Source organism: Notolepis coatsorum (genome assembly GCF_963971535.1).
Source record: "Notolepis coatsorum genome assembly, chromosome: 17".
NCBI classification, from domain to species: domain Eukaryota; kingdom Metazoa; phylum Chordata; class Actinopteri; order Aulopiformes; family Paralepididae; genus Notolepis; species Notolepis coatsorum.
This window is the reverse complement of record NC_140181.1, coordinates 8,072,167-8,094,562: the sequence shown is the minus strand read 5'-3', so window position 1 is coordinate 8,094,562 and position 22,396 is coordinate 8,072,167. Positions and strand designations below refer to the sequence as shown.

Sequence of the window (22,396 nt, the reverse complement as noted above, 5' to 3'; positions counted from 1 at the left end):
ATTATTTAAAAGTTGCGAACGATCCTCTCTCTGTCTCTGCACGAGAAGCGAGCCGCAGCCAGCGAGTCAATTATTACACACACTCCTCGCGAGTCGCTCGCTAGTGCTACACATAGACATACGGGTCCTACATACGGGTACTCCTTAATGAAAGTGTCCCCGACGCCCCGTGCTATAGCGCTCTGCACACAGACAGCAGCTCTGCATGCACTGAGTCGTGATCATGGCGGATAGAGCGAAGCGTTCTAAAGTATGGATATACTTTACAAGGGTCAATGCCGACAATGCACGTTGCCACAAGTGCAACAAAACATTTGCCAGTAAGGGTGGCAATACGAGCAAATCAATTTATCAAAACATCTGTTGGCAAAACATGATATTAGTGTGCAGAAATGCGCGTATTCGACTGCCTTGCGCGCAGTGTTCCATCTGCATCCACTGCAGCCGTAACCGTAAGCCAAGATACGGAGTTGCCTAGGCTAATAACGAATTATTACAAATAGGCTAATAAACAAAACAATTGTTTAGCTACAAATACTACAATCTAAACTTTTTATAGATCGTCAAGCTGAGGCGTCAGCCACTATGTCCCAGGCCAGTGAGCCCAGGGCCACCACACATCCTCCCTCTACCTCCCTCCACCACCCAAAGTCCTTTCTCCCTAGCAGCTAGAGGAAGGATGACAGAGGATAGGGTGAATGAGTGTCACAGTTCTGTTAGCCTTTTGCATTTGTTGTTTATTATAAAAAGTCTATAATTCAGAGTCAGACACATTTAAAACATTGTTGCTGCTGTTGCTGAAGAAATTATATTAATTTATTATATTTATTTATAAAGTTATATAAAAGAACATTGCTGTTGCTGAAGAAATTATATTTATTTATAATACTTATTTATAAAGTTGTATTTATAAATAATAAAGCAATGTTGATTCTGTTCTTAATTAATTGTCTTTTTTTCTTGCAAAAAAAGAACCAAAAAGAACCGATAAGAGTATCGATAAAGTACCGAACCGTTAAGCAGTATCGATAAGAGTAGTAGTATCGATAAAATCCTAACGATACCCATCCCTACCTAGGGCTGCATTTTACATTTCGTTGTACCATTCTTGTGACAATGACAATAAAGATCATTCATTCATCTGTACTATTGATACATTTATGGCGTAATTATGAATCTCGGCCATCATGTACCGGGCCGTCGGGCTTAAAGGAATCACACACACATACCGTGATTTGTTATTATGGTGACATTTATTGTGACAGAGTTAGGGGGGGGGCACCGTCCCTGGAGGTCCTGAAGACCAGGTCGATGCGTGGAGTGGACGGAGCCCCTTCTCCATCTCCCTGCTCCAAACATCTATTTAATATATGTGTCAGATATTAAACTGATAACTCCTAGAACCCACCTCACCCCTGCCCACTTTGACAACCTAGGATGGCTTAGAGTAGACGACAGAGTACAGCAACTTGCAATGGGCCTGGTCTACAAGATACACTACACCACTAAGGGTACCCATGTACATGTCAAAATACTTCCCAAAGGTCAGTGAATACCACGACCACAACACCAGAGGGAGCTCCACAAATCATGTTAAACCCAGATTCGGCTCAAACAAGGGACTAAACACGTTTAGCAAGTATGCCACATCAATGTGGAACGCCCTACCCAAAGCTGTAAAGGAATGTGAACACTACCCACTTTCAAAAACACTCAAACAGTACGGGAGACTGCAATTCGAAACTGGCCCCTACAAATGTCCTAACATAACCCCCTCCAATGTACAGTAAATGACCAAGTATGGTTGTCAATATTCCAATGTACAGTTTTGCTTGTACAGTTGTACAGTGTGTCCCCCCCCCCACCCAACCACCTCCAATGTACAGTGCCCCCCCCCCCACCCCACCTACCCAACCTCCTCCAATGTACAGTTTCTACGTCAAATGTATATACTCTTTTCTTGACTCTTTTTGTATCACAAACAGTACTGTATTTGCTAATCTGGATGTCATAAATGTATAGATGTAGCAGTACGTGTCTATCTGTATGTCAGATATATGTTATGATCGCTTAGAGTAGAGGCTTAGAGTAGACGACAGAGTACAGCAACTTGCAATGGACCTGGTCTACAAGATACACTACACGACCAAGGTACCCATGTACATGTCAAAATACTTCCCAAAGGTCAGTGAATACCACGATCACAACACCAGAGGGAGCTCCACAAATCATGTTAAACCCAGATTCGGCTCAAACAAGGGACTAAACACGCTTCGCAATTATGCCACATCAATGTGGAACGCCCTACCCAAAGCTGTAAAGGAATGTGAATCACTACCCACTGTAGGAAGACGCGCACCGTTAGCCTAGTTTAGCGTCAGTCACTGGAAGTAGGTTCCTCCATTAGCCTTGTTCCCAACGTCTTCCTACTCCTACTGCATGCACAGAGAAGAAAAAATGTACGGTATGTATCTTCTTGTCTAACTCCAGGGTAGATGGCAAATAAGCTAATTTCCCAAAATGTTGGAGTGTTCTTTAAAGGCCAACCTCTAGGTTAAACCCTACTGATCAATTATGGGTAGTTTACATCATTGGTATATCATTTCATTATTTATTTATTTCCATTTGACACCGGAAATGCCACTCTGAAAGAGTTAAAAAGGTCCACGCACGAATAACATGCACGCGCGAATCAAAAAAGCTTATCAAAACGCCGACGTCACAACAGGTGTGGCTTGCATATTAATGAGCCGAATCTAATGTTGCTTTTCCACTAAAATAAAGTACTCAGTTTGTCTCCGTGTGGGGAGGCGGGGCTGCTGGTGATCAGCATGAGAGCTCCAGAAATGACACGTGAAAAACTGCAGACCACTGATTGGTCAGAAGAGAGACGCGTGACGTCACTGTTTGGAGAGTCTGAACGAAAACAGAATGTCCGCGCCGCCATCTTTAATGTCTCGCGTAGGATATCTTTTGTATGTTTGCAGCAAGAAACGAGTGGAATAAAAAAGGATACAGTCACTGTGTATTCTGCCTCATTTATTGATGAAACAAAACCGACATCAACACAATTTGCCACCGAGCGGAGAGTTTAGTCTGACAAAAAGATCGCTGATTAGTTACGCTTGTTGTTGGGGGTTAGGGACGTAACGTTAGTTAGCCTAATGCTAACGTTAGCAGATAGACACGAGAGGCTATCTGTGTAGAATAGACACAATGAGGTAACGTTAGCGTTAGCATAATAGACACAACGAGAGTCTGGTTAATGTTGTTATTGATTGATTGAATGAAAACTGTGTTTTACTCTGGCTTGCCAAGCTCATCATAGCCCCTTTCGTGACTGATGCACCGAGTGAAGCTTGTGGACTCGACAACAGCGGCGGCCGCAGGGCGCCGGAGCCCGCAGCGCTAGTTAGCTCATAGCTATCGTGTAACACTAGCCTTTGCGGGCTCGGGCGCCCTGCGGCTGCCGCCGCCGTCGCGTCCATGGGCCCCCCCGGCAGGGCACCCGTGGGGTCGGGGTGTACAGAGAGGAGAGAACCATTTTGGGTCGGCCGTTCATGCCGGCCAGCGAGCCGGATGTCGGTATATGTTGTTAGCACAATAGCTACCAAGCTAAGCTATGTTATCTACTAACGTTATAAACACAATGTGTACAACGACACAATGATTTACATTATTACAAATATGGTAACGTGGTTAGCTTTAGAGATGGATGGATGGCTATAATCACGGAGCAATAGTGAGGTGAAACAGATACATTTCCATTCGGCTAGTAGTAGCAAGCATATATCTATGGTAGCAAGGCTCTCTGCCTGCCACTAGCTGTGTGACTCTCAGCGCCCCCTGGTGATACCCCTGGTGACCAATACCTGTTGTGACGACATTACACGTGCACATTATAAACCATTGATTAAAATATGCAAGTGCATGTTGATTGTGTTGGGCAGACAAAATGTTTTGATAAAAACGCTAAAACTGGGTCAATTTCAATACTTTTTTTACAATTCTTCATGAAAGTCACTGTTGGCCTAGTCCACATTGTTTATTGAACAAAAATACAACGTGGAGGTTGACCTTTAAGGTTAAAACAAATCCCATAATTAACTCTGGACTGGTCCTATGATGAATAGAAAATGGGGGACCCTGATGTAAACAAGACGAAAGTCTTTCTCTGGTCTGCATCCCCTTAACAATTGTATGTATTGAGCTGTACTGTACTGTACCCATTCTGCAATCTGTTAATAAACTTTTCAATCAATCAATCAATCAATCAATCAATCAATCAATCCTCCGCGAAACGCTCGTTGTACAAGTATGAGGGAATTTTAATGGAATTTAACTTACCAACACGGTGTCTTCGTGTTAACTAGATAACCAAAACGTTTCTTCTTCGGGTTGTTCATCGTAAAAGTTATGATATTCCATCATTCCAATGATTTTACAGCAAAGGGAAAGCAGCGTGCGACTTGAAAACACATGATGATGCCGCTGAACTGTGGAGTGGGTTCGAGTCCAGGTGAAGTGAGGAGGCGCCATCAATTAACTATGCAGATTGTAGTGAGCAGATGAACAGATGAACCAGTCAGAGGGGAGGAGGCAGTTGTTTATCTAACCGAGGTGAGGTGTAGTGCAGGGTGAGCCAGTCAGACAATAGAGTCAGAGGAGAGGTGTTAAGCTGTTGTTTATCTCACCGAGGAGATACAAGTGGGAACGAGGTTAACCCTTTCACTGCCGCACTACCAAACGGTTAATGTTTGTACCACTAGGATACTCTATCTACACAGTGTTGGGGAAACTTTTACCAAACTACTAACGTTAGCTACTTCATAATGAAAAGTAGAACTCAAATCTATCTCAAATAATAATACAATAAAATAAATAAATGTGATTGATTGATTGATTGATTGATTGAAAACTTTATTAACAGATTGCAGAATGGGTACAATACAGTACGGCTCAATACACACAATTGCTAAGGGGATGCAGACCAGAGAAAGACTTTCGTCTTGTTTACAGCAGGGTCCTCCATTTTCAATTCATCATAACATATATGACATACATGACATACAGATAGACAGTACTGGTACATCTGTACATTTATTTTTTTCAAAACTTTGTTTATTGAAGTTTTTTCATTGCAATATGAGATCATCACAAGGTCAAATTGTACACATATATGCCAGACGTATTGCACATATCTACATATAAGTAGTCAAAATATAGGTCTGTTAAATGTAGACAATATACATATTGCACAAAGGTACATATAGTTAGTCAAAATATAGGTCTGTTGGATAAACAATATACCTATTGCACAAAACTATGTATAAATAAACAAAATATAGGTCTGTTGAATGTAAATAATATACATGTTGCACATGGCTACGTATAAGTAGTCAAAGTATAGGTCTGTTGAATATATAGACTAAAAAATAGTACACCACAAAATAAATATAGATATTGTTTCGGACATAGTCAATTAAACAGATATGTACACTCAGGACAAGCACTGTACAGCAGGAATAGAGGAATGGAACAAATTTTTTTTTAAATGAGAAGGTAGACATCGGTTACATTTGCACAAGTAGATAGGTCACTCGACTGGACTGTGCTAGGTTAGGAGTGAGCATTATTTATGGGGGGTCGATTGAGCCTTGTTCCCCAACATAGGTAAAGAAACGGCCCCATGTTTTATAAAATCTAGCTGTAGAACCCCTTATGACACACCTTATTTTCTCCATCTTAAGGAAGTGCAAAATATCCCTGAGCCACATAGAGTGAGATGGAGGAGTGGGTGACTTCCAATGCAGTAAAATGAGACGTCTAGCCAGGAGAGTAACAAATGCCACCAGGTCAGCTTTATATCGTGGCAGAGACAGAGTAGTAGGGGAGATAGAGACACCAAAGCAAGCAGTTATGGCTGTCGGGCTGATTGGGATCTCAATACTATTTGAGATAGTTTCAAATATTTCAGACCAAAAGTTATGCAGGGAAGGGCAGGACCAAAACATGTGACTATGTGTAGCAGGGGCACGGTGGCATCTGTCACAGGTGGGATCAATGTTGCCATAGATCTTGGCTAGCCTGACTTTAGTAAAGTGTGAACGGTGAACAATTTTACATTGGATCAGTCCGTGCCTGGCACAAATTGAAGAGGAGTGGACCCGGTGTAGAATATCCTCCCACAGGTTTTCTGTGATGTCCTCACCCAGGTCCTCCTCCCATCTCCTCCTGATCTTTTCTAATGAGGTAGGACGCAGTGAGGAAATCAAGCCATACAGGACAGATATAATACCCTTTGTGACCAGTGTAGGCTTTAGTAAAGTGTCAATAGGAGTGGCTTCTGGGAGTTTGGGGAACTGTGGGTTGATATTACGTACAAAACTGCGGACTTGCAAGTATCTGAAGAAATGTGACCTCGAAAGAGAGAACTTGTCAGACAGTTGTTCAAATGATGCAAAAATATTTTCTATATATAAATCACTGAACGTTCTAATACCAAGAGGGGACCAGGAGAGAAAAGCTCTATCCATCACAGAGGGGGGGGAAACAGGGTTAGCTGTAATTGGAGCTAGTAAAGAAAAAGATTGTAAACCAAAATGTCGTCTGAACTGGTTCCATATCCTGAGTGTTGATTTGACAATGATATTTTTAGAGTAGGGAGAGGTGGGAAAAGGTAGAGGTGCGTGAGCCAGAGCAGCCAGTGAGGCAGGGCTGGAAGAAGAGGATTCCAAAAGCAACCATACAGGGGATGAAGGTGTGTCTTCAAACCTTGCCCAATGTTGTAGTGCTCTAAAGTTGGCTGCCCAATAATAGAATTTAAAATTGGGCAGAGCCATCCCTCCCAGAGGCTTTGGTCTTTGTAGGAGGGCTTTACCGAGCCTAGGGACTCTCCTATTCCAGATGAACTGCGACACCAAACTGTCAATTTTCTGGAAGAATGCTTGTGTGAGAAAGATGGGTAAACATTGAAAAAGGTATGAGAATTTTGGCAGGGAGTTCATTTTAACTGAGTTGACTCGTGCCGTTAAGGACAGGGGTAATAGCGACCATCGTTCAAAGTCTTTATGCAGTTTGCTTAACAAAGGGGAGAAGTTAGATTTAAATAAATCCTTAAATTTGTCTGTGAAACGAATGCCAAGATATGTGAAGCCAAGTGGGGAAATTTTAAAGGGTAAAGTATTTAAGGGGTAATTTCGACCTTCAGCATTCAGAGGGAATAGCTCACTTTTATCTAAGTTCAGTTTATATCCTGATATTGCACCGAATGAACTGAAAACATCAAGGGCAGCTGGAATAGAGACAGAGAGATTCGATACATATAAAAGCAAGTCATCCGCATAAAGTGAAGTCTTCTGTTCGATGCCAAACCTATGAATACCAGTTATGTTAGGATTTGATCTGAGAGCAATGGCCAATGGTTCTATTGCGATATTAAATAATAAGGGACTCAAATTGCAGCCTTGCCGAGTAGAGCGAAAGAGAGGGAAATATTCAGAATGTGTGTTGTTGGTTCTGACTGAGGCTATAGGGGAGGTATAAAGCAGTTTCACCCAAGTGATAAATGTTTTACCCAAGCCAAATCTCTCCATGGTGTAGAATAGGTAGCTCCACTCCACCCGGTCAAAAGCCTTCTCGGCATCTAGTGAGATCACAGCTTCTGATATTGAGGAAGAAGAGGGATTATACATGATATTAAGAAGCCGTCTAGTGTTAAAAGAAGAGTACCGGTTTTTTATGAATCCAGTCTGATCTGGGGAAATAATAGAGGGTAGTACCGATTCTAAGCGCATAGATAGTAGTTTGGAAAGAAGCTTTAAATCCACGGATAGCAAACTTATAGGACGGTAGCTCCCACATAGGAGAGGGTCTCTGTTCTTCTTCAAGATTAAGGAAATTGTGGCCTGAGTGAGTGTATGGGGCAATTTAAAACAGCAGAAGGATTCATTGTACATATCAATAAGAAGTGGCGCCAATTTGCCAAAAAACTTCCTATAGAATTCAATTGGGTAACCATCAGGGCCTGGGCATTTACCTGCCTGCATGTTGTGAGCAGCCTCTTCAATCTCCTCTATTGTGATAGGCTCCTCCAGTTTCACCGCTGAGTCGGAGTCAACTTTAGGAATATCAAGAGAGTCAAAAAAGTTGCTAAAGGCAGACGGGTCAGTGGGTTGTTCTGCAGCATAGAGAGATGAGTAGAAGTTTTTAAATTGTTCATTAATTTCTTTGGGATCTGTAGTTCTGCCTGTTGAAGTTTGGATTTGTGGTATTTGATGCGAAGCTGATGCCTGTCTTAATTGATGAGCTAATAGTTTATTCGCCTTATCTCCGTGTTCATAGTAATTGTATCTGGATTTGAATAGTAATTTTTCGGTATGGGTGGTAGTCAGAGTATCGAATTCTGCTTGTAACAATAGGCGTTCCTTATATAAATCAGGTGATGGAGCGATAGAGTAAACGTTGTCAATCTGAGTGATCTGTTTGGTTAAATTATCTAATTTCTTCTTTCTGGCTCTAGTCTCATAAGTGCAGTAAGAAATAATTTCCCCCCTTAAGTATGCCTTCAGTGTCTCCCATAGTAAGGAAGCTGAGATCCCAGGCGTCTTATTGATATCCAAAAAAAAATCTATCTGCTTGGAAATAAAAGTAACAAAATCTTCGTTCGATAACAAACTAGTATTCAGTCGCCAGGGTGGTCGGGTGTTATCACATCCCCTAATTTGCAGTTCCATTAGAACTGGAGAGTGGTCCGATATGACAATAGCATCATATGAGCAAGATAATACTGATGAGATGAGCCGATTGTCGATCAAGAAATAATCAATACGAGTGAAGGTGTGATGAACATGAGAGAAGAATGAGTATGCTCTGCTAGATGGGTTGTGAAAACGCCAAGGGTCTGAAAGTGAAAACTCTTCCATAAAAGATTGAATGGTTTTAGCAGAGCTTGAAAGTACTGCATTTCTGTTAGATGAGCGATCCAATGATGGATTAAGCCAGCAATTGAAGTCCCCTCCTAATATCAGATAATGTGTGGAGAGGTCAGGTATCGAAGAGAACACAGATCTAAAAAATGAGCTATTGTCCCAGTTAGGGCCGTAGATATTAAGCATAATCACTGGGGTGCCACAGAGCTTTCCAGTTACCAGCACAAATCTACCATTTGGGTCAGAGAGAACATCTGAGCAAATAAAATTTATTGATTTGTGGATTAAAATTGCCACACCTCTAGCTCTGCTCTGAAATGATGAGTGGTACACTTGGCCAACCCATCGTTTACGTAGTCTGGTATAATCAGATAGCTTGAAATGAATTTCCTGAAGGAAAGCTATATGAACCCCCAAATTCTGAAGATGCCCCAGTACTTTACTACGTTTGATTGGCTGATTTAAGCCCTTACAATTCCAACTAGTAAATTTGACCACTCCTCCAATCTGCTGTGAGGTTTTAGGTTGAGTCATAGACTGGTGTTGAGTGTACAATGAGTAACATCGAAAAGTATGTCCTAATAGTATTTTTTTTGTGCAGTGGCCAAGTCATAGAAAAAGCAACAACAGTATAAACATCGCACAAAAAGAACTGTAAATGTAAACAAACCCTTCCCTCCCCCCTCCCCCTCCCTCCCATGCTGATGCGTCTCCTCAAATTGGACGCGCGCATAACCCACTATTACTAACTCTAAAGATAAACACCACCCCTTCCGTGGTTAAGTGACAAATGTTAATATTGTGAAATATCGTAGTCCCAAAATGAAATAGTCTGTATATGCTCAGTCATATGGACATGAATTATGAACTTGCCGTTCAGCTGATGGTTACAGTCTGGGGAACCGCTTTTCTGAGTTTAGTGTTTATGAAAGTCGAGGCGGCGGCCGGGTCTTCAAACGTGTGCGTTGAACCACTCGGCAGAGTGATTTTCAGAACCGCAGGAAACATCAGCCCAAACTTGATACCAGGACAGGCATGGAGTTCACGTTTCACTCCTCCAAACGCAGCCCTCTTCTTGGAAACAGCGCCGGTGTAATCAGGGAAAATAGAGAGCCTTTTGCCTTGGAAGAGTAGAGGGGTGTCACGGGAGGTCGCGCTGGCCCGACGTAGGATTTCGTTCCGGAGATGAAAGAAGTGGACCCTGATGATGAGCGGACGAGGCGTCTCCCCCTCTTTGGGTTTAGCCCGCAAAGTGCGATGGGCTCTGTCGAGTAGGGGCTCATCATCCAGGCCCAGTAGGTTCTTGAGTAGGCGGCCGATGAATTCCGTTGGCCGCGGACCCTCCGAGCCCTCAGGTATCCCCACGAGTCGAAGGTTGTTCCTCCTCGATCTCCCCTCTAGGTCCTCACATTTGTCGGTTAGTAATTTCACCTGTGACGTGAGCTCCTTAACAGTGGAGTCAAGCGAGGAGAGCTGGTCACTGTGGTCGCTCGTCACACGTTCCAACTCGCAGATAGTTTGCCCGTGTTCATTTATTTTCAGCAGCAATGGTTCAGTAATATTCACCAGCTCCGTGCGCACTGCAAGGATTTCAGCTCTCAGGTTAGTTGCCGATGAGTCAATTCTGCCACAAATATCTTCCTTCAGCGAGTTCAGCATTGATTGTAAGGCCCCTAGATCAAAGGCGCTGCCGCTGGTCATGTTAGCAGCTGGCGCGTGCGGTGGGGGTGGCCCGGGTGGCTGATCAAAGATTGTTTGTTGTCCTGCACGCGTCGTCCTTAATTTGGGTTTAACAGGACCCATGGACGATTTAAAGTGTCGAAAAGTCTGCCTGACTGGTAGATGAACATACGTTGTCCAGTGTCCAAAGTCCAAAAAGAAAAAACGTAGTTAAAGGACTATTTATAATTGAAGTTTGTCACAAACCGGCGGAGCGGCGAAAAGCACGTCTTACATGCTCGGTGTCTGTCTTCTGAACATTTATGACATACCAGATTTACAAATACAGTACTGTTTGTGATACAAAAAGAGTTTAAAAAAGAGAGTATATACATTTGACGAAGAAACTGTACATTGGATCAGGTGGGGTGGGGACTGTACATAGGAGGTGGTTGGGTGGGTGGGGTGGTAACTGTACATAGGAGGTGGGTGGGGTGGTAACTGTACATAGGAGGTGGTTGGGTGGGTGGGGGGGGTGGTGGGTAGGCGGGGGTAACTGTACATTGGATTATTGACGAAACCTTACTTGGTCCCAAGAAGAGGGTCTCGTGTATTATTGGGTTAGGACATTTACAGGGGCCAGTGTTGAATTGCAGTCTCCTGTAGGTATTCTTTGAGAGTGTTTTTGAAGGTGGGTAGTGATTCACATTCCTTTACAGCTTTGGGTAGGGCGTTCCACATTGATGTGGCATAATTGCGAAACGTGTTTAGTCCCTTATTTGAGCCGAATCTGGGTTTAACATGATTTGTGGAGCTCCCTCTGGTGTTGTGATCGTGGTATTCACTGACCTTTGGGAAGTATTTTGACATGTACATGGGTACCTTGGTCGCGTAGTGTATCTTGTAGACCAGGCCCATTGCAAGTTGCTGTACTCTGTCGTCTACTCTAAGCCATCCTAGGTAGTCAAAGTGGGCCGGGGTGAGGTGGGTTCTAGGAGTAAGGTCAAGTAGTAGTCTGACCAGTTTGTTTTGAGATGTTTGTAATTTTGTATGGATGCCATTGGATGCCATTTTGTCACAGGAAAGATTAGCCTCTAGGATGGAACCCAGGTAGGTAATTTCATCTTTCCTTGTGACAATATTGTCACCCACTGTAACTGAGAAGCCGTCGGTCTTGCTGAGTTTGTTATTTGAACCGAAGAGAATGGACTCTGTTTTGCCCATGTGTAATGATAGTTTGTTATCAGCGAGCCATATGCAGATTTTGCCTAGTTCAGAGCTGAGGGTTTTTTCAACCTGTAACTTGTTCTTGTCAGAGACCAGCAGGGCTGAGTCGTCCGCAAACAGGAACAAGTTGCAGTCACAAGCTGACGACATGTCATTTGCATAAATTAGGAACAGTAGCGGTCCTAGTATGCTTCCTTGTGGAACACCACAGCTCACTGTGAGGGGGGGGGATAGGGTACCGTTTACCTCCACCATCTGTTCTCTCCCCTCCAGGTAGGATTGTATCCAGTGCAATACAATAAATTTAGCATAGAATAAAATAAGATGACTAAAATAAAGATTACTATATACAGTTCGAAAAAGTGTGCAGTACAATACATTTAGCATATAATAAAATAAGATGACTAAAATAAAGATTACTATATACAGTTCGAAAAAGTGTGCATTGCAGAACAGGATGTAGATATTTTACTATGAAATTTAATAACAAAATGGCTATGTACAGTTCCAAAGAAAAACTCATCCCACACTGTTATTTTATGAGAACTGCCTGCCTGATCAAGGTATGCAAAAACTTGATTTATTGTACTATAAGGCTGAAAGTATTCTTGACCAGGAATGTGGGAGAATAGTAATATATGTGTAATAACAATATGTACATTGAAAATATTTTTTTAAATAAACAAGGCAGATGGCATAACTTCAGTTTGGAAAATACGGTATATTTATTTAGTAAGTAGATGTGTAATACATGACACAATCAATCAATTTGCATGCATGTTGAGAAAAATACATGGGGCATTTAAGCATCTGGAGTGGAATTCATGATTATGTACAAAAACGTCCAAGGCCACCCAGCTAGGGGCTCTCGTGTGCTCAGGCCGAGCCTCCTTCATCACCCAGCTAGGGGCTCTCGTGTGCTCAGGCCGAGCCTCCTTCATCACCCAGCTAGGGGCTCACGTGTCCTCAGGCCGAGCCTCCTTCATCACCCAGCTAGGGGCTCACGTGTGCTCAGGCCGAGCCTCCTTCATCACCCAGCTAGGGGCTCACGTGTGCTCAGGCCGAGCCTCCTTCATCACCCAGCTAGGGGCTCACGTGTGCTCAGGCCCAGCCTCCTTCATCACCCAGCTAGGGGCTCACGTGTGCTCAGGCCGAGCCTCCTTCATCACCCAGCTAGGGGCTCTCGTGTCCTCAGGCCGAGCCTCCTTCATCACCCAGCTAGGGGCTCACGTGTCCTCAGGCCGAGCCTCCTTCATCACCCAGCTAGGGGCTCACGTGTGCTCAGGCCGAGCCTCCTTCATCACCCAGCTAGGGGCTCTCGTGTCCTCAGGCCGAGCCTCCTTCATCACCCAGCTAGGGGCTCACGTGTGCTCAGGCCGAGCCTCCTTCATCACCCAGCTAGGGGCTCACGTGTCCTCAGGCCGAGCCTCCTTCATCACCCAGCTAGGGGCTCACGTGTGCTCAGGCCGAGCCTCCTTCATCACCCAGCTAGGGGCTCTCGTGTGCTCAGGCCGAGCCTCCTTCATCACCCAGCTAGGGGCTCTCGTGTGCTCAGGCCTCCTTCATCACCCAGCTAGGGGCTCACGTGTGCTCAGGCCGAGCCTCCTTCATCACCCAGCTAGGGGCTCACGTGTGCTCAGGCCGAGCCTCCTTCATCACCCAGCTAGGGGCTCTCGTGTGCTCAGGCCTCCTTCATCACCCAGCTAGGGGCTCACGTGTGCTCAGGCCGAGCCTCCTTCATCACCCAGCTAGGGGCTCTCGTGTGCTCAGGCCTCCTTCATCACCCAGCTAGGGGCTCACGTGTGCTCAGGCCGAGCCTCCTTCATCATTGCCCGCCACTCATCGTCAATCCTCCCACCAACAAGAGCGCAGTAGGCCACGCCTGCGATGTGAGTGTGGCCAGTATCCAGTCTCTTAGGCTGACCACACTTGCTGCACGTACTGCGCAGTCTGGGGGACATGACAGGGTTGCCACGCTTGCCTTGAATTTTTTTTCCATGCTACCTCCTGATTTTCCAGGTACCATATTAAGTGATGATCTATAGGCCCCTGAAGCTTTCCACCCCCATCCGCGCCCCCCTCCCCTCACACACACAACCCCCTAGGACACCGGACTACTTACTTGATTTAAAAGATGTGCCAGTCAAGGCTACATTGTAAATGCTTAGAGATTATGTCTTATTGATAATATCAATGCATGAAATAATGCAACAAGCTGTAGATGAACAACAATTTATTGAACTGGAACTTTGAAACACATGAGCACTGGGATTGATATATGTTCTCTCTTCCACTCCTCTCCTATCTCATCCTGTCCTCCTCTCCACACCTCCCCTCGTGTCCGCTCCTGTCTTCTTTTCCTACTCTTCTCAACTCCTCGTAATCATAATCGAAATTAATCGTTGTGAGGTTGCATCGTTTCACCCCTACTACTCTTACTCTGTAAAAGCGTTTGTAAAAGCTTTTGTAAATCAAACTGGTTATCGTTATGAGAGCTAACCAGGGGCGGATTTAGGATTATAGGAGATCCGGGGCTTAGCCCAGATAGGTGCCCGTCTTTTTATTTTTTTTTTATTTTTTTTTTCTAATTTTTAATTTTTTTTTGCAGGCAAGCGGCAGATTTTTTTTAAATTTAATTAACCTGTACGTGCAATTTCCTGCAATATAGAGCCTTCAATCTTGACCAATAAAGCTGCTCTTTTCACTATAAAACTCAGTTAACCATAACGTAGTTATGGTTAGATTTATATATTGGGGGGGGATATATCATATTTTTCATATAATCAAAAAGTGGTGGAGCAAGATCATACCTTTGCTCCCCCAAGTTCAATAGTGGGAGAGCAGAGATGCTCCGAATGCTCTTATGGCCAGGCGTCTATGATTCACTGATACAAAGTCAAATAGTGCAGTGCAATAAAATAGTTAGTAAAATAGAATAAAATAATGCAATAGTGCATTGCAATAAAATAGTCATCGTATTTTTTCGGGAGGCCGGTAAGGAGTGCATTACAGTAGTCGAGTTGGCTTGAGATAAAGGCATGGATCTGGTTTTCAGCGTCCTTTTGATTTATAAATGGCCGTACTTTAGCTATGTTTCTAAGGTGGAAGAATTAAGTTTTTGTCAACTTGTTGATTGTGATTTAAAGCTTAGGTCTGAGGCCCCGTTTAGACAAGCGTTTTGTGAACAGAAACCGCAAAAGTCATCTTGCGGTTTCACTTTTAATTTTACTTTTAGACGAGCGTTTGAGTGGAATTCTCCGTGCAGACGACGCTGTAACGACGGAGACCCGCTGTCACACGATTGGCGCATATGTCACATGACGTGCTGTGAAGACCCGCCCTACTCTGCCTCTGATTCGCAGACTGTGGATGGGGAATGTGATTGCACCAAAGCAGAGTCACTCACAGACAGTGGGTCCACTCACGCCGCGGCGGGACAGATTCTTGTGTATTTAACCCTTTCACTGCCACACGACAGCCGGTTGTGTGATAGTAAAGGGGTAACCTTCTGTCGTGTGGCAGTGAAAGGGTTAAAAGTACTGCCAATGTAGCCTTCAGGTGATCTCCGTTGATATAAGTCAGACATACTTGCTTTGTTTACGTCTCGGCTACTGGCGCATACCTGCTACCTGTGACGTAAGCAGTACGCGCGACCAGAGCCGTGACAACCCGTTCGTCATCGTTTTAACAGATTTATACGTTTTGATAGTTTAGACGAGATCGCAAAGCTTTTGCGTTTCTAGGAATTCCACCCTGGAAGGTAGTCTCACTTTTTTGCGGTTTCACCCTGTAAAAACGCCGTTTCCGTATAAACGAAAGGCACATCCGCAAAAATATTTTTGCGGATTCACCTGCTAGCGTTTCCGTCTAAACGGGGCCTGAGTCTACCATGACACCAAGACTTAACTCACTCAAATACAGTTAGCAGCTGGATAGACCACAAATGGAAATTAGCTTCTGCTAAACCTGTGCGATTGGCTCTTGACAACTAATTTTGCACGTACTGTATAGGCTACAGACAGTATGTGTGTATGCGCGCACTGCGGGAGGTGGCCAGAAGCGCGCAACTAGCCAACTACTATTATTACTACTATATTAATACAGTTTGATCCATCGCAAAGCGCTCCAGCGCTTGAATACGGCCGGGGGATCCGCTCTATACAATGCAGACCCACGGCTCTCGTATTATAATGAGCCCGCGAGGCGTGTTATTATTAGAGTTAATAATATTGTATATTGTTTACACTGCCTTTTTATTCTATTTTTACTTCTCCACTGTACTATAATTATGTGACCTGTACCTCTATGTCTTCTACTACCTGTACCTCCCCTCCCCCCGGCCCTCCCCATGCTGCTGAATTTTTATTATTTTATGAATACAACGTTTAACGTTCGCTAACGTAGAGAAACGTCAGACGTAATTCGAGATACGTCAGACGTACTCCGAGATACTTCCGTACTTTCCGCCAATCAGCGCATTGCCCTGTCACAGGAGTAATAATCCTGTGGCAGGGCGGAAGTTCCAATCTGGACCGAGGCTCCGAGGCTGCAGCTCGACCCTACTCGAACGGCCAGCCAAGCCGGAAGCAACGCCGAGAGCTGGGCTCGAACCCAGCATCTCCTGCGTTAGTGGCGAGCGCCTTGCCCACTGCGCCACTTAGCCGCCCTCTGATTGCCATATTCAAACTAATTTACTCTCAATAGCTGTCAAACTAAATGAATATTTGCAAAACTGTTTAGTTTTTGGATGTGTGTGAGATTTGTAAAATAAATTGCCACTGTTTTTTGGTGAAGTGCCCCTTTAACCTAATCAGATGGCAGCATTCCAGCTAATTTTGCAATGTAAAAACTATATCTGCATCACGTCATGGTGTCTTTACCAGCACAGCACCAGGTGCACTGGGACAACACCGGAGAGGTGCCTGCTAATGAAGGCAGAAGAAATGGGAAGAGCAATTGGTATTTCCAGGAAATGTGCTTCTCTTGTTGCCCGTCCCCTTTTATGTCAGATAGTGCAAAGTTTAGTTTTATGTCATCTTGACTATTGCTCTGCGATGTGGTCATCTGCTGCCAGTGGTGACCTCAGGAAGCTCCAGGTGGTCCAGAACAGGGGTGACCTCAGGAAGCTCCAGGTGGTCCAGAACAGGGGTGACCTCAGGAAGCTCCAGGTGGTCCAGAACAGGGCAGCACGGTTGGTACTGGGCTGCTCACTAAGGTCTAATGTGAGCCGTATGCATGCCCGCCTCGCTTGGCCTAACGTTGAAAATAGATTGTCTTTTATACTTGTGCTGTTCAAGTTGGTCCTGAGCAGTAAAACTCCTGTTTTTATACATAATCAGATCGTTTTTAGTAATACTGTGCACGAGCATTACACTAGAGGTTCCAGTAGTGGGCAGCTTGAATTGCCAGGTCCTAGAACCAGCGCTTTGGGGAGATCTTTTATTTTTAGAGCATTAACTCTTTGGAATGGCCTGCCTCGGAACCTCTGCTGCATTTACAGTAGATTCACTTTTTAAAAGAATCTTAAATTGTTTTTAACACTGTAAAGTAATTTTTTGTTTTACACTGTGATTTTAGCTATCTTAATTGTTACAGTAGTTTCATTATGCATTGTGTGTACTGACTTTTAATAATTTAGTTTTTGCAATAGTGATTGTTTTTGTATGTTTTTTTGTGTGTGGACCCCAGGAAGACTAGCTGGTTGCTATCGCACCAGCTAATGGGGATCCCTAATAAAATCAAATCAAATCTAGATTAAATCTCAAAGCTAGAGTCTAATGATTGTATGGTGAATAGCGCCATCTTGTGTCCATGATAATCTGCCACCAGTTTATACTGTAAATCAGTGAGAGTTGCCAAGTGTCTGGAATGCCCTTCCTCGTGGCCTAACAGCTGCAGCGTATGTTGATATTTTTTTAAATCAGCAAACAAATGACTGTTTAAACAGGCTTTTGGGTAATGTTTGAGCTTCTCCTCCAGGTGTAAAATATGTCTATTGTTTTTTTTCTTTCTGTGATGCCTTGTGTTTTTGTTCTGTTTCTTATCACTTGAATGGTTCTTGCTTTTTATTTTTATATTTCTGCTGTATGTAAACCACTTTGCGAGTTCTCTCTGTGAAAATGCTATACAAATAAACGTTACTTACTTACAATGGCCCGTCCAAAGATCTCTTGTCATTGTATTGACTATAGGGCTTAAACCACTACACCTTGTATTCAAGATCCTTAACACTCTTCTGGGTCCTGGGATATTTTCAATGTTTTGGCTAATTTTGATTTAAATTGTATAATTCCCATTTTAAAATGTTTTACCATGGTATGTTTGGTATCCTTTTTTTCCAGCACAGTCTCACCTATATGACTGACATTTTCATACTGTATAATACTGTATAGTGCATAATGTACAACACAAAACACAAATCGTGTTATCGTGTGCAGTATCACAATTAATTAACAATAACACATCATTCGCAGGCCAATATACAGATTACAAAACATACATTCAAAAAATAAAAATCTCTAGAAAATCTAGTACATTTACAAACCAATGAGCTTCTATAGACACTAGAAAAGATATGCAGCCAGTATGAACTTCTATTATTTTTTTTGAACAAATGTTTTTTTTTTTCTCTTATTTTTTTTACATGAAACAAGACAAACAATACAGTAACAGTAATAATCAACAATAACTCACGGGACAATAACAGAAATAATAATAACAATAATGACAGTCCAGTAATTAAATCAGAATGAAAATAGACTAAAAGACATACAAATAATAAATACAATACCATGGACACTCGCTCGCTCCCCCCCCCCCCCCCTCAAGACCAGTATGAGCTTCTAGATAGACAGTAGGATCTATCAAATATCCACACGGGTCCTTCTGGGTTTAGATGTCCACGTTTATTTAGTAAGAATAAAAGAACAAAAGACAAAATGCACGATATTCAATGAATGGTCATTCCTCCTAAGCCAGCTCCTCCTATCTAGGTCTGTCTCCCTGGAAGTCTGCCACCAGAAGAACAACTCTCTCTCTCTCCTTGAGCTCTTTTGATAACGCAGATGGGTCTGTTCTGAAACTAAATAGTTGCATTTACGACTGACCCATGCCCCACACATCCTGGCTGTGGGTTCAACAGAAGGCCTTGAAGATAGAAGAGTGTCCCGTATGAAGTGTCCCGGCTGCCCAGAGATAAGAGGTGAGGGAGAAGGTTATAGGCTGAATCAACCTCCCCATGGAGGTCCGGCCCCCACATTGTTACCAACCCCCCCTGGAACAGAGAGAGGAGGGACAGACCCAAATCCCACAGTAATGACCAAAGGTGATCAAATACAAATAAAATGGTTGCATATTGTTTTCCAACCCACCCAGAGTATGAAAATAAAGATTTTTACTTCCCCACATGCAAAGGAACAGAGGTATTGAAGATGGGAATCAAATATGTGAATATGCAAATATCCAATCAGACAAACTTTACCCCGGTAGGCTAGAAACTGTGTCCCTCAGAACAAAGATAGAGTAACTGAGTGAATGTAACTCCTAATGGCCTCATCTTTCACAACTCAGCATCTTCAAGATCAATTTAAATCCAAAACCCTGGGTAGAGGAGCTGTGAATGTCACTGATCTCTACTTCAGCTCACAGAACTCAGCATCCCCAGGGTAACATAACCAAAGTCCAGGATAGAGAGGCTGAGTGAATGTGGTGTTGACTCTGTGCAGGAGGGTCATTGTGTCAGAGACGCTGTAGAAAGACAGAGTACCTGCCCTGTGATCCAGGTACACTCCTATTCTGGAGGACCGGGGGCGGGGGGCCGATACTTGAATTTTATTATCGTTGTGTCTGAAGATGTAATTACTTGGACTGCACTCTAAAGCCCAGGATTTGGAATTGAATCCAAATACACAGTTCACCCAGGTGCCTGTTCTACTAATGTCTTTGTAGGAGGCTGCTACAGCAACCCCTCCCCTCCACTCCACCTCCCAGTAACAGCGTCCAGTCAGACCTTCTCTACCCAGAACCTGAGAACATTTAATAAATCTCTCTGGGTGATTAGGATATGATTTCCCACCACCAGGTGTTGCTTTTCTGTTCCCCTCAGACAAAGACAGACTTGTGTTTGTTGTGTTTGGGTCCAGTGTGATCCGAGAGGAATATTGTAAGAAGTCAGCTCTGGTCTTGGGCTCTGGTGGCAGTAAAACATCAATAATTGCATTCACTGTTGTTGAGATTCTGGGCCACTGCTCTTCCAGAACGTCCTCTAGTTTGTCTCTCAGTTTAGACATGACCTCAGTCACTTCTGCAAAGTACAGGAGAGGAAGGACACTGATGCTGGGTGAGTCTGTAGACTCACTGGGACCGGAGACGGGGGGGTAACTCTGTAGAAACTGGATGTGGTCCTCTGTGTGTGAGAGCTGCTCCAACTCAGTGTCTCTCCTCCTCAGGTCCGCTATCTCCTGCTCCAGTCTCTTCTGCAGTTCTTCAGCCTGAGTCACGGTGGTCCTCTGTCGGGCTCTGATGACCTTCTTCAGCTCAGAGCGCCACATCTCCAAGGAGCGTATCAGCTCAGTGAACATTCTCTCACTGTCCTCCACTGCTTTATCAGCAGAGCGATTGAGAGAATCAACAGCCTGTTGGGCCTCTTTGAGTTGCTTCTCTCTCTCCTGGACTCTCTGGTGGACTTTCTGCCGACTCATGCCAAGCTCTTTCTGTCTCTCCGTCCTTTCCGCTGCAGCTGAGACTGTATCGTGGCCTTTATGTTCATCCATGGAACACAAATAACAGATGCACTGCTGATCAGTACGACAGAAAACATCCAGAATCCTGTCATGACGAGAGCAGGTGTTCTCCTGAAGCCGTGTGGAGGCTTTGACCAGCTTGTGTTTCTTTAACGGAGCTACAGTGTGATGAGGCTGGAGGTGAGTTTCACAGAAAGAGGTCAGACATACCAGGCAGGACTTGAGGGCTTTCTGCTTTCTCCCAGTGCAGAAATCACAGGCCACATCTCCAGGTCCAGCATAACAGTGATCAGGAGGAGCAGCTTGGAGTCCTGTCTTCATTAGTTGTTCTATCACGTCAGCCATTATATTGTTTTTCTTCAGAACAGGCCTCGGAGTAAAAGTGTCCCTGCACTGGGGACATGTGTAGATCCCCGTCTGATCATCGTGATCCCAGCAGTCTTTAATACAGCCCATACAGTAGCTGTGTCCACAGGGAATAGTTACCGGATCCTTCAGTACATCCAGACAGAGAGAACAGCAGAACTGGTCCCGGTACAGATCAACTCCTTGCTGCGCCATTTTATTCTACAAAGACAACGAGTAAACTCTGACCGTGTGTTTGGTGGGAGCTGCTTCCTGGTTGTAGAGTAAACTCTGACTGTGTGTTTGGTGGGAGCTGCTTCCTGGTTCTAGCTGTCCAGGGGAGGAGTCGCTTTAAAGAGACAGTGTCTATTTTACTGTGATTCATAGATAGAAGATGGTTTACATAGTTCAGGTCTCTCTCTCTCTCTCTCTCTCTCATATTATGAAATGATAATGCAATGAAAACCTATAAAACCCATGATTACAGTTGTTAAGAGGATAGAGTATAACTTGATGAGCCATGGTTACCATCTTGGGGGACTAACTTTCATGGTGATTTTTGGGAAGGTATACACACCCTACTGCTGGAAAAGATGCGATAGCAATGCAGCAGTTGCCTCCAAATGTGTGCTATCACATCTTTTATAACACTATCAAGCATATATTGTTCAGGCCTCCTGTCCGAAATTGCATGCCCCTAATGAATCATGGTAGCTCCTGAACCATAAGGCCTATATGCATGTTTCTGGTCGCCTTTGATAGGTAACAAGCTAGGACATATGGATCCAGTGTAAGTAAACCCACCACATCTATTACCATTCCAGAGTAAATGGAGATACAATGAAGGAGGTTACATAAAGTCTAATGATGTACCCGGCGGACTCAGTCCGTTGGTTCACGCCTTAAAAAGCGGTCAGTCTTGTCTTGTGTCCGTTAACCAGTTACACAACATTTCTGAGTGAGCCCACAGGTGTGACGCTTACCGACTCACAGGTGTTGCATAAGAACTGATGTCGCGTGAAGCCACGCCCTTTGCTGAGAAGAACCATGGTGACTCTTGCGCAAGACATGTGCACAGGGGCGGTGTAACTCCTTCAAGCACTGCAGACACAAGTGGTTTCCTTTCAACGGGTTTATTCAAGGCTTGGTCCTCCAATCCACCGTGAAAACTTAAACAGAAACATATACGTTGCGTCAGGTCAACACAAACAATAATATACACGATATGAAAACAATACATCAGAAAAGCAAAATACAAACAAACATTAATTACCTCGTTGGCTGCATGCTACATAACAAAGGGGTCTTGTTCTTCTGTTCTTGGTAACAGTCTTAGTGGTACACTACACATAGTCGTACACTCTTCGAATCTAGAGAGCCTGTACAACTCGTCTCTGTCCTGCTGCTTGCTCGCAGGTGTTTTAATGAGTCCCAGTCTCCCAACATCCCTGCCGCTTGCTCGCAGGTGTCTTAATCAGACCCAAATGTAACAAC

The 22,396-nt window shown here is 43.9% G+C and overlaps 1 protein-coding gene across 1 annotated transcript; it reads right to left on the bottom strand.

Annotated features, from left to right (window-relative positions):
- Window positions 1-18,733: 18,733 nt before the first annotated feature.
- Window positions 18,734-21,173, bottom strand: LOC311243772 (tripartite motif-containing protein 16-like). The gene has a single exon (XM_084333115.1). The coding sequence runs from the start codon at window positions 21,116-21,118 to the stop codon at window positions 19,448-19,450; it is 1,671 nt and encodes a 556-aa protein (XP_084189241.1). The 5' UTR covers window positions 21,119-21,173; the 3' UTR covers window positions 18,734-19,447.
- Between the last annotated feature and the right edge of the window lie 1,223 nt (window positions 21,174-22,396).

What these genes read in the sequence shown, in the direction of transcription:
- LOC311243772 (XM_084333115.1), bottom strand. Translation starts at nt 21,118, where the DNA reads ATGGCGCAGCAAGGAGTTGATCTGTACCGGGACCAGTTCTGCTGTTCT.